We start from the raw sequence: 15,111 nt of genomic DNA, 5'->3' as shown, positions 1-15,111 counted from the left end.
TTCTGTGAACTGTGTATGCATTATTTTTAGGTTGTGTTAACTTTATGAACATAGATCTGTTTAGGATTATATTTCACCAGAATATAGGAGGATTGATAAAGGCCATGAAACTGCTTTTTAACTTTATTTAAATTTATATTGGGCTTTATAAGTGCATACACTATTGTAAATACAAGTTTGCAATTACCAAATGATCATAATAAAAACTGGATAATGGCTCTGGAGCCTTCAGAGATACAGTTCAGTTAATTGTTTTGTATTTTTATTACAGTTTTTCACCCATTTATTGCCCTCGGATTTAATTCAAGTCACACCACATGTATTCAACAGACTGGAGGCATAGTTTTGATGGCTCTCCTCTTGCATATGGAGGAAGATTGCACCAATAATATGATGTGACATGATGATTGGTGATTACGTATTCCGCTGTATTACTGAGATGCACGTCACAGGAGATGATGTAAAGTTGAAGCTTAACTCCTGTAGAGGCACAGCCATAAAGTCCTAGTTTCAAAGGTAAAGAGAAAGTCAAACTCCCAAGAGCAGAGCTGCACAGACACAGACACACACCCACACACCCACACCCACACCCACACACACACACACACACACACACACACACACACACACACACACACACACACACTCTCTTTGATCCCCTGAAAGCTGTCATTCACACTTAGCTCTGCCTCTGAATTATGCAGACTGTATAAATCGGGCTGTGTTAACTGTCGGGAGATGTTGATGTTCTGCTGTGAAATCTTTCACATGCTTTTTAGTGTTGTGGGGGTGAAACTGCAGAAGTTATAAAGTGTGTGAACGGTGTGAGGAGGTGAGTGGAGCAGCTCGGTCAGTCACAGGACATTTAGATTCCACAGCGCCGGCCGCAGGGAGCTAACAGCCCATTAGAAGCTAATCAAGCTTGGAGGAGCTATCGATCTTTCAGTCCACTGCACACGTATGAAGCCATAGAGTTACAGCAAGTGGATAATACCACAGAGGCTCTCTGCAGGCAACCAGGCCAGATCTACCTGGATTACTATGTTGCTCGTAAGCAGCTGTGTCAACAAACATCAATACATGGCACCAACACACAGCAAAGCCAATCCAAGAAGATCTTATTCTAGGATAATTAAATCATCCCCTGCATAACATTTTAATAACATTTACATTTGATATACCTTTTAGATATGCTAATAGTTAGGTTAGTGGGAACGTCATGTTTCCTTTGTCAAATTTGGTTAGGATAGTAGGGCACAGAGCTGGAGTCAGGTGAGCCTAGCTTAGCATAAAGACTTAAGCAGGGGCTACCCGAAACACCTAGCATTAGCATGGTACTTGTTAACTTTGTGTAGTCTTAATAGTGCTAACTGCTCCTACAAAATGTAAACTTGCAGGTGTGTTGGGAACCTTTTTGAAACTATTGCTCAAGTTGTTTTAAGGTCAAAGTGTTGGTTTAACATAACATTTGCTAGTTTGATAAGGTCATATCATTTTCACTGTTGCTTTTGTATCATCAGATTTGTTGCACTGGTGTTAGAGGTATTAGGAGTTGCGTGAGTCAACTGCAACAATTGATTGTAAACAATGGTATTAATGTAGCATTGGTGCAGCTTGAACCTCTTACCCTTGCTTGATCATGACTCATTCAACCCGAAAACATGGACAACCCTAATTTGAATTTAGACCCTAACGAAAAACCGAAAGTACAGAAGAAAAATGACTAAAAGTTTATATTTTAGGTGACATACTGCATGCACAAAAGCAAAGACAATCAAAAGAAAATGAATTCAAGCTTGGAGACAATATTAAGAGAAAAAAGAGTGAAAAGTAAACAGAGCAGGGAGGGGAAATGATAGTGTGAAATAAAAGAGGAGAAATGTATTTCCACTCACCACGTTGATGCCTCCAGAGTTTTCCAGGCTGCACATCCCCTCCAGCGGTGCCATCCCGATAGTCGTCCCCTTGAAAATCACACCGCTATCGGAGCCACACACACAGGCACACACACATACCGAAAAATCACTTAACCTTAATCTCCTCCCTGTTCACTCGCAGGCTGCACAGTGGATGCACATTGATTGGAGATGCAGCACTAGGAGCCTGTGAGATGAACCTCAATCCACCGTGTGGCATCCAATAACAAACCCTGTCTGATGAATCATAACAAAACAGGCCCTTTGGTATCAGCACAACTAATTATGGAGCAAAAGGGGCTAACAATTAACTGCTTATGGATGTTCTGTGTGTGTGTGTGGTGTGTGTGTGGGTGTGTGTGTGTGTGTGTGTGTGTGCGTGCATGCGTGTGTGTGTGTGTGTATGCTAGCAGTCAGACTGCGATGCTGCTGCTGCTACCGGCGTGCTGAGCTGTTTGGCCCAATTACAGCCCAGATCTTTTGCTTAATAAAATCTCTGTCAACCTAATCATTCTTCAATTGATACACAAACGAAATATGAAACGAGCTGACCGAAAGCTGGGAGTGTTTCTGTCATTTGTCACACAGAGGCTCTCAGGGGGGTGTGCAGTTAATCAGCGTTCTTATTAACTGAGGTCCAGCGATGATCATGAACCTGTGTACTAAGCCATGTGTTAGCAGCAGGAGGCCAATCTGCAGGTTCTACCTCAAAGAAAAACAAGCTGATTTTGTTTGAAAGTGTTGAATGTGGCGTACTGAGTTATGTTGCTTATAAAGCAGCAAAATAACTACTTGCCATGTAGAGATATAATCTGTACCACAGCAGAGAATAATTATTTACTCTGCAAATACTGGCTAGCTAATGGCCGCCGCTCCACACCATGCTTAACATGGTCACAGTTCATGAAGGTTGTCGAAGGAACATTACAGCAGCTCTTTGTCAGCTCGGTTGCTGTTAACCACTGACAATTGTCATGATGAGAGCCATTTTGAGGGAGTCTCTCCATCATAGATATGCTCTGAATTTTGAATATGCACCTTTGACTCGGAGGTACATATAAGCAAAGATAAATACTGTTACTTTAAAATAAAAGTTACTATCAAATGACTATCTGATTTAGTTTAGAGACACATTGTGACAATGTGAGGGCCTACTAAATTAAAGACTTCTGAAATAAGATAAAACTGGTTCAGTCAGAAAACATTGGATTGGTTTTTAAAGCGAAAGGAAAATACCTTCTAACTACTGTCTTTAATTCAACTTTCTTTGATTTGAAAATTAAATAAATAAATCACCAATGAGATAAACATCCAGCTGTATCGACAGATGGATAACTCTTCATCAGCTGCTGATCAGATTACTTTAATAAGATTTCCATTATGTATCTCTAAAGCGTTTGAACAAATAGCCAGGTGAATATCATTAATATAACACTTAATATTCATCACATATATCAAAAGACATTACGCTGTCTTTGCTTATTCTCTCCTGTGTTATACTATGTTTTATGATTTGGGGGAAAAGCCAGCCACTCAGATATACATGGGCTATGGCTATTATGTCAAACAGAATCTATAAAGAGTAATAACAGTGTCCTCTGTCTGTATTGTTCCCATTCCCATCACAGACAGCCACAGATCAGATATGACACCAGATTTGAGAAGTGGCCGAATTACTTTAATCCCACTATTAATATTTAATATCAGCAAGTAATATAGGCCAATTAGGAGATAATGACGTGTCGTTTTATCATGAATTGCCCGTTAAATGAAGGTGTGCTCACTTTTACCTGAAGAATACCATCTGCTGCTAATATTAGTCCACATGAAAGTATGCTGTGTTTTTCTTAAGTCCATTCTTTGCTCTTAACTTTTCTGTTTGTGAGGCTACACAACTGAACACGTTATATTATTAATATAGTCACATACAGGCACCCTGTTACATAGGCCTGATATACTGTGTGTGTAATGAACGGATTAGCACCAGCACAGCAGATGCGTGCAGTGTCAGCATGGCTCTCTGATGATCTGGTGCCTCATTTATAAACATGGTGTACGCCCAAAAGGTGGCGAACACCAGTTTCCAAGCAATCTTTGCGGTTTATAAAAAACAAACTTGACGGGAAATGTGCGGTCCTCCATGCACACTCTGACCCATGCGTACGCACAAAAACGGGAGAGATGAGAAACTGCGACACCGTTGGCAGAAGGAAGAATGAAGGGAAACATGTGGAATAATACCATACATCTAAATATTACCTCTCATGTATCATATATGAAGAATGTATTTGCAAAAATGGACAAACGCCTGTTTGAGAATCATGAGTGCACACAAAAACATCACTTTGAGAAATGACGGTGAGACGCACAGGCTGAAGCTGCGCACAACTGATCGACAGCCGGAACACAAACCACCAAATAAACAGATATCTCTTTTGTAAACAAAGTCCCAGCTGTTTGTACATTTGCAAACCCAGCTAGATTGCACTTGGTTTAACATCATTTCTAAAAAAGGAAAGAAGAGTAGCGACGTTACATCTGAGTGCCAGACGCACAGGTGTAACCCCCCCCCTCTCCCCCCAGTCATGACTGTACGGATTCCCCGATCATTTCTGACAGCTTCCTATCAAGGGGGTACGTCCCTGTCCCCGGCCCGTGGCACACACACTCTGCCTGTGTGAGGCTGTGTGTATATTGCCATTAACTTTTTCGGACTGCATATTTAATTATTTTGTTGACGATCCGACTTTCTGAGGCAGCAGCGTTCACAGAGTGCTCCACATGCTGCAGCTCTTTGTTATCTTCAAACTGCGTCCACCAAACAATATGATTCACTTGTCTACACCCCCCCAATAAGAACCAAAATCTTACTAAGTGAAATGGTTTTTTTTTTAGCTGTTCTGTCGGCATTTCCTGCGATCGTCATCAGGCAGTCAGTCTAACTGAATATTCATATGGGGCGTTTCTTTGACTATTTAAAGGCAAATATGGGCGTTACGTAAAGTCTGCAAAAGCTGCGCCGCATTTCGACTTGATTGTGTTTTATAAATCGGAATATTTTTGTGTGTATTTACTTGCTTTGTCCTACGTACACCACTTTCCCACGTGAATCCTACGCAAAGCTTTATAAATGAGGCCCCTGGGTACCAGCACTCTCTTATTGGGAGATGCATGTATGAGCAGTGGCGGCTGGTGAACATTTTTTTTGGGGGGGGCGCAGTTGGGCGGCACGGTTTAAATAGCACTTTTTTAGAGGTTTAGCTTAAGACAGTTGGTTAGGTGGCTGCGGCCACATTCGTGCTTCTTACATTTTTGTGTGAAGTGCTTTAGATCCTTCATCCCGGTTGTAGTCCAAAGTGTTTCAGTCCCAGGACTTTGAAATAACAGACAAGGGAAACAAAAAAAGGCATTGCTCACTGTACAACCAGCTAACCAATTCCGCTTAGCATACAAGTTTGAGGAGAAAGTCCGAGTGTAGGTTCTCCCGCGATCAGTGGTCGTCTGTTGAATGTTTAAATCCGGACGCTCGGGTCCCAAGTCTTTCAATTTCTTCTTTTCGACATCTGATAGTCGATGAAACGGTGTTTTAAGTAGAGCTTGCACGGAGTTCTCAGCCATCATGTCGCCATATTCACTCAATCTAAGTTTCAGCTAGCTACGGTGCTGCTCTTTACGCTTGTGGTTAGGGAATGATAACGATGCTGATTCGCCGAAATAGTCCAATCGCGTATCTAAGAATGTCACATTGAACTAAGAAACAATGCCATTGGCTGTGGGCGCAAAGATTTGCGCCCACAGATCTAAGTTTCATCCCCCAATGAAAAGCTATCCTTGCTAAAATGACTGAGAAAAGTACAAGCTCTCCTATAGACTTCCATGTTATCGGCGCCCACGGACGGTAGCCGACCTGCCTATTCTCAGAAAAGGCGAATGGCAATATATTATGTCCGGACACATTTTAGCGGTTCTTGACAGTGGTCTCCCATACACATTTAACCCATAAACACGGTACATTTCTTATTTCAATTATGTTGTATATATAACGTTTTTTAACTCAAAAAGTCAGGCGATGTATCAAAACACATGTGGGGCAGTAAAAAAGTTAAACATGTACGGTAACATTAATAAAACATTATACACAAGTTTATAATGTATTACAAATGTAAAAGATTGGACAAACCTTATTATCAGAAAGTGATAATTAGGATACGATTTTCCTTACAAGTGATTATAAAATGATTTATGATATGTTAAATCATTTTAAATATTCAGGAGGGCTTATAACTATGAGCAGATTATAATGCATCATAAGTACATTTATAATGTAGTTCAGACTTTAGTTTCAAAGGAAAACTGTAACCGGATTTAATCTAAAAAAATAACTTGAAGAGAAGAATAAAAAAGTCTGCTACATTAAAGTGTTGAATGTAATTAAAATGTATAATGTACAAAATGTAACTGGATACTAGACCTCTGGTGTTAGTGAGGAGAGTGAGGACAGACTCTCTCTGTGTGAAATGTTGCTTGATCCATTAAGACGCACAGATGTTCATTTATACAGGTGAGTTTATCGTGTGTGTTCTGTGGACCACTGCATTTTTATTATGAATCCTGGAGTCTCTCATTGGCTTTTTATACTGTCCCAAACTGCAGCACGCTGAGTCAACAGGTACACTTCTGTTGGTTACACTGCCCAGGTATATCCTCCATTAGAGATATAAACTATATAGACAAAAGTATTGAGACACTCCTCATAATCATTGAACTCGGGTGGTTCATACAATCCCATTGTCAGAGGGGTATAAAATCAAGTACTTAGCCATGCAGTCTGCCTTTACAAACATTTGTGAAAGAATGGGTTGTTCTAAAGAGCTCAGTGAACGTGGTACTGTTATAGGATGCCACCAAATGCCAATTGTCGGATGGAGGGGTGTACAGCACTCCGCCATTTTCCTCTGGAGCAGTGGAAACGTGTTCTATGGAGGGAACAATCACGCTTCTCTATCTGGCAGTCTGATGGATGGGTCTGGGTTTGGAGAATGCCAGGAGTTCCAGTGGAGGGGATTCTTAATGCTTCATCTCACAGAGTCATTCTGGACTATTCTATGCTTCCAGCTTTGGGAAACAGTTTGGGGAAGGCCCTTTTCTGTTCCAGCATGACTGTGCCCCAGTGCACAAAGCAAGGTCCATAAAGGCATGGTGGGATTAGTTTGGTGTGGAAAACTTGACTGGCCCCCACAGAGCCCTGACCTCAACACCACTGTACACCTTTGGGATGAACTATAACAGAGAGAGAGGCCCTCTCGCCCATCATCAGGGTCTGACCTCACAAATGGATGAATGGGACACACTCCAAAATCTTGTAGAAAGCCTTCCCAGAAGAGTGGAAGCTGTTACAGCAGCAAAGGGGGGGGGGGCCAATTTCATATTAATGCCTAATAATTTGTAATGGGATGTCATAAAAGCTCCTGTAGGTGTAATGTGTAGGTGTCCCAACACTTTTGTCTATATAGTGTAGCTCACTATCGAGGATCAGAGGGGATTATAATTTAGAGTTATAGTCTGTTTCAATATCACTTAATGCATTGTAATATGGTCAGTAAAGAGATTCCTGCTGAACTGAAGGAAGATGAGACGTGCAGCTGTAACAATAACTGGTCATTGTTAGCCTCAAGTAAAAGGAAAAAAAAATGCCATTTTCACTTAGGGGTGTACTCACTTTTGTTGCCAGCGGTTTTGACATTAATGGCTGTGTGTTGACTTATTTTGAGGGCACAGCAAATTTACACTGTTATACAAGTTGACTACTTTACATTGGATCAAAGTGTCACATCTTCAGTGTTGTCCCATGAAAAGATATAATACAATATTTTAAAAAAAGGGAGGGGTGTACTCACTTTTGTGAGATACTGTAAATGTTGTTGTTTATTTTTAGTCCCTGTTACCCCCGAGCCTGCAACAGTACAGCAGCATATCCTTTGAGTTGACTTTTTACTGGGTTTTTTTGTGAATTCTGTTTTATGCAGTCTAGCTTTTTCCTATGGTGCCAGCTTCTCTACCAGCTTGTGTTATAACACTGCAAACAAATCCCGGCAATTTTATATCATATATTAGTTTTCTGTGGTCAGTATTATATTACTGCTTGTATTGGCCCACCCTGGTGTGATACAACCACTTTAAAGTAAAAAAAAAGGCAATGTAATGTACTGTTACACACTTAAAGGTATTTTGTGTCTTTTAATACTGAGGGTCTTTTATTGGTCTCCTAAAATTGGAAATGGGCAACCCACAAAAAACTGACTGGATTGTCTTAAATTTAGTGTTCAAATTCATAGTATTATTTGGGGATTAGTAGGCATGCCAGAACCCTAAATATATATGCACAAGCTGGAATCATTCTAATGGTCTAAAGTGCAATTCTCTAGAAGTCTATGAGAAAAAGACTAATGTATTTACAGTAAATTAGACAATAAGAGTTAGGGTGTAGATACCTTGTGTGACAAGACACTACTGCACAGTGTGGGGTTTGGGTGTCATCAGTGTTTTAATCTTTGAATTTAATTGTATTGTTAGTGTGTTTTCTGATCATGAAAGGTAATGGTTACATTTTATTTGACTTAAATGTCTTGGTCAGGGTTCAATTGTACCTAGGTCCACCCTCTTGTGACACTGATAGCAAAAGAACCTAGATGGCAAAAGCCAAAAACTAGGCATTCAAAGAGTAGGGCAAACCATTCGGTGACATCACACTGCAACAACTTGCAATGCATAAACTTTATAAAGTCGGTTTGAAAAAAAGATAATCAGGTTTAGCTTTTGAAATGTTAAGAAGAAAAAACGATCAGCGTGTTTCTTATGACATAAAAACTGTTTTTATGGCCAAGATCTGAGCACAACACAGAACTTAGTCCCCACATGCTTTAAAGAGTCCATCATTGTCCCTGTCCCCAAAAAGACAAAACCCATCTGCCTCAATGACTACCGCCCAGTTGCACTCACCTCCATCATCATGAAGTGCTTTGAGCGGTTAGTCAAAACTTTTATCACCTCCTCCCTCCCTGACTCACTGGACCCCCTGCAGTTTGCCTACAGAGCAAACAGGTCCACGGATGATGCCATCTCCCTCACCCTCCACACTGCCCTCTCCCACCTGGACCAGAGGAACACTTATGTGAGAATGCTGTTCATTGACTACAGTTCAGCATTCAACACCATTGTGCCCTCCAAGCTCATCATTAAGCTCAGGGACCTTGGGCTCAACAGCGCCCTCTGTGACTGGATCATGAGCTTCCTGACGGGCAGATCCCAGGCAGTGCGGATGGGGAACATCACATCCTCCACCTTGACCCTCAACACCGGAGCCCCTCAGGGTTGTGTGCTCAGCCCTCTCCTCTACTCCCTGTTCACGCACGACTGCGTGGCCACACACAGCTCCAACACCATCATCAAGTTTGCTGACGACACGACCGTCATCGGCCTGATCACAGACGGCGACGAGACGGCGTACAGAGAGGAGGTCAGAGCCCTGACATCTTGGTGCCAGGACAACAACCTCCATCTCAACGTCAGCAAAACAAAGGAGCTGATTGTGGACTACAGGAAGAGGCAGAGAGAAGCACACACACCCATCACCATCGACGGGACTCCTGTGGAGAGAGTCAGCAGCTTCAGGTTCCTCGGGGTTAACATCAGTGAGGACCTGACATGGACACATCACACCAGGGTCATATCCAAGACGGCTCGACAGCGGCTCTTCTTCCTCCGCAGGCTGCGGAAGTTCAACATGGACTCCAGGATACTCTGCAACTTCTACAGGTGCACCATCGAGAGTATCCTGACTGGCTGCATCACCGCCTGGTATGGCAGTTGCACCGCCCTCAACCGTAAGACTCTACAGAGGGTGGTGAAAACTGCTCAGCACATCACCAGGACGGAGTTGCCATCCATGGAGGACCTCTACACCCAGCGGTGTAGGAAGAAGGCCGGTAGGATATTAAAGGACCCCCATCACCCCAGCAACAATCTGTTCTGTCTGCTGCCGTCTGGCAGACGGTACCGCAGCATCCGGACCAAGACCACCAGACTCAGAGACAGTTTTATACCACAGGCTATAAGACTACTGAACTCCTGAGCTGTGTGAATGTCTACTCACATCTGTTTATAGTACACACATACATATATATTATACACATCTGCCATACATATCTGTTTATAGTACACATATCTATATATTATACATATCTGCCATATACATCTGTTATACATAATATATGCATCTGTCCATACCTCCTCATTCAACAGTGTAAAGTGTGTAAATACTCTCAATGTATTCCACATATGTATATATTTCACATCCTCAAATCTGTATTGTTAATATTGTAAATATTCTTCTCTCTTTTTCACTACTTTATTTATCTTTTGCACCATGTATGTTGAGTTGTTGGAGGAGCACGCGACATAAGATTTTCATTGCCAACATATACGCTGTATCTGCTGTGCATATGACAAATAAAACCTTGAAACCTTGAAACCTTGAAACTTCTGAGTTGATCTAGCAAACTTGTCGCCAAAAAGCAACAGATACTGTATATATTTCTCTCCCTAACTACAGAATCAATCTTAGGCTTCAAATCTGTTTTCCTCCAACTAACAGTATGTGTGTGACCACATTAATGGTGTTTTGGGCCAGGAGCGCTGCAGGAACGCTTCAGCTGAACAGATGTGAGTGAGGACTCGCAGCTGCTATGTTACTGATGTGCTGATTCGCTACATGGCCGCTGTGGCCAAGGGTTATTTGTTGGTGTGTTTGTGTTTGTGTGTGTGTGTGTGTGTGTGTGTGTGTGTGTGTGTGTGTGTGTGTGTGTGTGTGTGTGTGTGGGTGTGTGTGGGTGTGTGTGTGTGTGTATCTTGCTTACGTCAGCAGCTGGGCGTTGTCGTGTTTCTTGCGGGATTTCAGCTTCTGTCTCCACTGTAGGAAGGACCAGAGGGTGGCGTTGGGCTCCTCGTTGACAATACACTGATCTCTGTCCGTCCACACCTCCAGACCAATCAGAGGCACCCGGATGTTCAGAGCCCTGTAGAACTACAACACAAAACAACAACAAATATGTACCTGCATACAAACACAGGTTTGTCCACAATGTCAATGTCTGGTTATAAGCTCCAGTAACACAGTCTGGTCACACAAGGCAATCTCCCCCGATCTCTTTAAGGGCTGTTGAAGGACAATATTGATTGAATTCTCACGGGCTTTCATATAACTGAAGATTTTGCATACACTATTCAATCCCTAATTATTGATTTGGACTGTCAACAATCTTCAAATATGGTTGGCAATAGATGATATCAACATGTGTGGTGACAGTGCAACACTATCTTTCAGGTAGTTGAATGGGCTGTTTGTTGTCTTGAGACTGCAGTCTGAACCCATCAGCCTTACCTTATCCACGTAATTGGCAATTTCCATTATCCTCGCCTTGGTTTTTTCGTAGTCCTTATTCTGCCGCTTAAACTGCAGGACAGGGAGAATGGGGGAGTATTAGAGGCAGGAATGAGGTCAGCGGTCAGAAAAATAAATAAAATGTTGAAGATCATTCTGTTTAAAGCTCTCTGTGGACTAATGATCCATGCAAACATAACTATGACCCCACCATTCCCGCTCCACCACTTAAACCCTGCTCCATCATCATAATTACACCAATTACACAATGGACCAGGCTCTTTTTGGTCGCCATGTGCTGTTACCATGGCATTAAGGTAGAAGACAAAACCCTAACTGGCTTTCATGAAGATTTAGCATCTCATCACGGCAGCTCACTGTCTATTTAAAAGCCCTTCTACCTTTAGATTCCAACTAAATACATGGCATTAAGCAGACAAATCCTTCCGCCTAATTTCCACATACTTCCCCCATCACTTCAGAGCTCTCAGCATGAATAAGCTCTATTAGCTGGAATGATATAATTGTTAAAGACGTGGACCCTGTTTCCATTCTGTGTCATCAGGGGACTGATGTGGCTTGCTGATGGACAGGAGTGTGATGCTGTGGAATATAAGGGCTGAGTGGAGTGTTCCTGTCAGCTTACCAGTGTGTTGTCGGCCACTATATACAGCTCCATGTACTTGGTTGTACTCCCGGCATTCCTCTTAACCTGACAAAACAGACAGAGGCGTAGCATGTTCAGCACAGTCCCACTGCTTTGCTACAGTGAAGCGTCACTATAAACTATACTATATTATACGATACTGTGCCCGTAAAGTTGGAATCATTTTGTTTTCAGACACATTCCTCTTTTTATTCCTATTTAATTTCCACTGTGATATGTTTGGAAGAGATTGATGAAGATATATACACTTATATATACAATAAATCACATTGTCACAATCATTTCATCAGGTACAAAATATTTCATTCCATCTTTATGGTCAACAGTGTCTATTATTCTATACTCTGTATTATAATATACTGTATAATCCCATACTTCACTGAATAGACTCAGTTTACTGTTATGATATTTTACACTTCACTATAATAATAATAATAATAATAATAATAATAATAATAATAATAATAATAATAATAATAATAATAATAATAATAATAATACATTTTATTCATAAAGACGCCTTTCAAGGCTTGCAAGGTCGCCGTACAAGGTACACAAAAAACAAAACAAAAGCATAGAAACAATAGAATATAATCGATAAAAAACAGAGGATGTGTGATGTGATCAGGGTGGATGTGCCAGTGTGAAGACATATGTTTTGAGACGTGTTTTGAAAATGGAGAGAGAGTCAGTATTCTGGTTATCCGGTGGGAGGGAGTTCCAGAGGGGGGCTGCAGAGCGGCTGAAGACTCTGGACCCCGTGATATAAGCAATATTGTACAAGCATGTTCTATAACAAAACTATATTACACTGAACTCTAATGGACAATAATGTACTTGATTATGCTGCACTGTATTATAATATACTGTATTATCCTATTCTTCACCAGCGTTTATTCTAGAAAAATACAGTATGAGGGCGCTAAAGTCACTTCCGCCCCAAATGACAGCCCCGCCTACTTTCCGGTGTAACTCCTGCATTAGAGCGAAGCAGAGAATAATAATCTCTTCATATCTTAAAACTGCTGAGTGATATATTGCACTTCAAACAACAATACATCCAGAGTTCCGGTTTCTTTACCTCGTCTCCAGAAAAAAGGAGAGTAAAAGAAAGGATGTAATTCAGAAATCTCAGTTTCAGTGTCAGCCTGCCACTCGTCCACCGACAGACGCACCGGACATCCATCCCCTATTTATTCTCCGTAAACTGTCTCTGCCGCCTGACCAGACATTTGACACCATCTTCATATTTCAGGAGTTTTTGACCAACAGAAATATTGTTTTCTGGCATCACGGGTAAAATCTGTATTTTAGTTTGAGGGTGCACGCCGTCAGTAAGAGAGAGCTGAGACCTTTTTCCACAGGTTCCAGAGTCTAACCCCCCTGTCATATACAATGCTACATCATAGTATTTTATACTACCATACACCGTATTATAATATAATATACGTCAATATACTACACTATTAATATATAATATCCTTTATTCTACTTTACTACACCTTGTAAAGCCATGGTTCAGTTATTTCTGCTATTGAGTTATTAGGGGCAGCCATGGATGAATTACAGGATGGCCGTACCGGGCACAGGGCCAACGTGTCAGGCTCCAGTCTGGCATTTATTTGCAAAATGGCCCTCAAAGAGACCAGTAATACACTCAAAATGACCACAGGGAAACATATAACGACAACAAATGGACACAAAGCAACTGCAAAGAGACACAACGTGACCTCAATGACAAACACAATGAACACAAAGAGACACAGGGGCCACAAAGAGACTCAAAATGACCACAAGGAAATATAAAAGGACAACAAAGAGACACGGGCCACAAATAGTCTCAAAATGACCACAAAGAATAACACAATGAACACAAAGAGACAAAGTGGCCACAAAGACACTCAAAACCACAGAGACATTTGTTCTAACTATAGGAAGATGCAAAAGAACACAAGAAGAGACAAAGGTCCCACAAAGTCTGTGTGGGTTTAGGACAGATGGTGGGACCTTTTGCATGTCTCTACCCGGGGGCCAAGTGTTTAAATATCCATCCATGTGGCCAGCAATCTGTACAGGCATGTATGCTTTAAACATGTGTTGTTTTATCATTTATAAAAAGGATCAAAGGAAAGATATTTGAATAACTGTTTAGGAACTGGATTGTATTTTAGGGCAGAAGTCACTTTGTTAATGTGATGGCATTACCAATAATTATATACATCTATAAGTTCAAAAAGGACTCTTTTACAAACTACTACATCTTCACGAAAAAAGGAAACATTTTAACTTCACGGCGTTCATGAAATATTGATTTAATATTTTCATAAATGTATCTTACTGTAAGAAATGACTGAGGTCAGTTTTGTTAGTCCCATCTTATAATACATTATCTTCTGCTTGTAGTGTTTTGTTTTTTTAAACTCTACATTATTACATCATTATGAATACATTTTATTCACGAGAAGTCAATCAGGCCGAACTTTATGTACATACACAAAGTATAACACAACAGAGCAAAATATCAAGTTTCCCCAGTGAAATATAGTCATTAATACAGGTTCCTTTATCTTGATACTGCAGGAATTCTTCAACACCAACTAGAACACAATTCTGGTTGAAATACTGAACATATAACTGTGAAATCTGAAAGACTAATACATGTCAGCAGGTATTGGTGTCAGTGAAGCAGAGCTAAACTAATAAAATTAACATGGCCTGAAAACTGAAATATATACGAGTTGCCACCAATGCTGTTGCTTTTAAAAGCTTTACAACTTCTTATATCCTTCCACTGTAAAAAATCCATCCTCTTAATACTTGATTAGAGCCATTAGGGAAAAGCCCTGCTGTAATTAAAACCCATTGATTTACGTGCTGCCTGGGCTCAGTCTGGACTTAACACTAATATTGGCTGGGAATCTGTGGCACACATCCACACCTCACATTGTTTATGTGAGAGGCAAATAGTGGCAAAAGCCCTGGGACTGAGTCTGCTGTGGCTGGCATTTCTGCATAACAACACAGGATTAATGGGTGGCAGAGCAGGGAATTGGGAGAGCCAAGGGGGTACAGAGCAGCAGGGAGAGAAA

General features: G+C 41.1%; 1 protein-coding gene across 1 annotated transcript in view; it reads right to left on the bottom strand.

Annotated features, from left to right (window-relative positions):
* The window catches only part of adam19a (ADAM metallopeptidase domain 19a), a 191,074-nt gene that overhangs the window by 39,932 nt on the left and 136,031 nt on the right, over window positions 1–15,111 (bottom strand). The window contains exons 7-10 of the mRNA XM_063900790.1: window positions 12,002–12,067; window positions 11,356–11,427; window positions 10,832–10,998; window positions 1,896–1,980 (exon numbers count right to left, since the gene is read on the bottom strand). Coding sequence (XP_063756860.1) covers window positions 1,896–1,980; window positions 10,832–10,998; window positions 11,356–11,427; window positions 12,002–12,067 — 390 coding nt within the window. The remainder of the gene's footprint in view (window positions 1–1,895; window positions 1,981–10,831; window positions 10,999–11,355; window positions 11,428–12,001; window positions 12,068–15,111) is intronic.

Source organism: Eleginops maclovinus, chromosome 14 (genome assembly GCF_036324505.1).
Source record: "Eleginops maclovinus isolate JMC-PN-2008 ecotype Puerto Natales chromosome 14, JC_Emac_rtc_rv5, whole genome shotgun sequence".
NCBI classification, from domain to species: Eukaryota; Metazoa; Chordata; class Actinopteri; order Perciformes; family Eleginopidae; genus Eleginops; species Eleginops maclovinus.
Note: the sequence above shows the minus strand (reverse complement) of the source record. Positions and strands in the feature narration are given on the sequence as shown.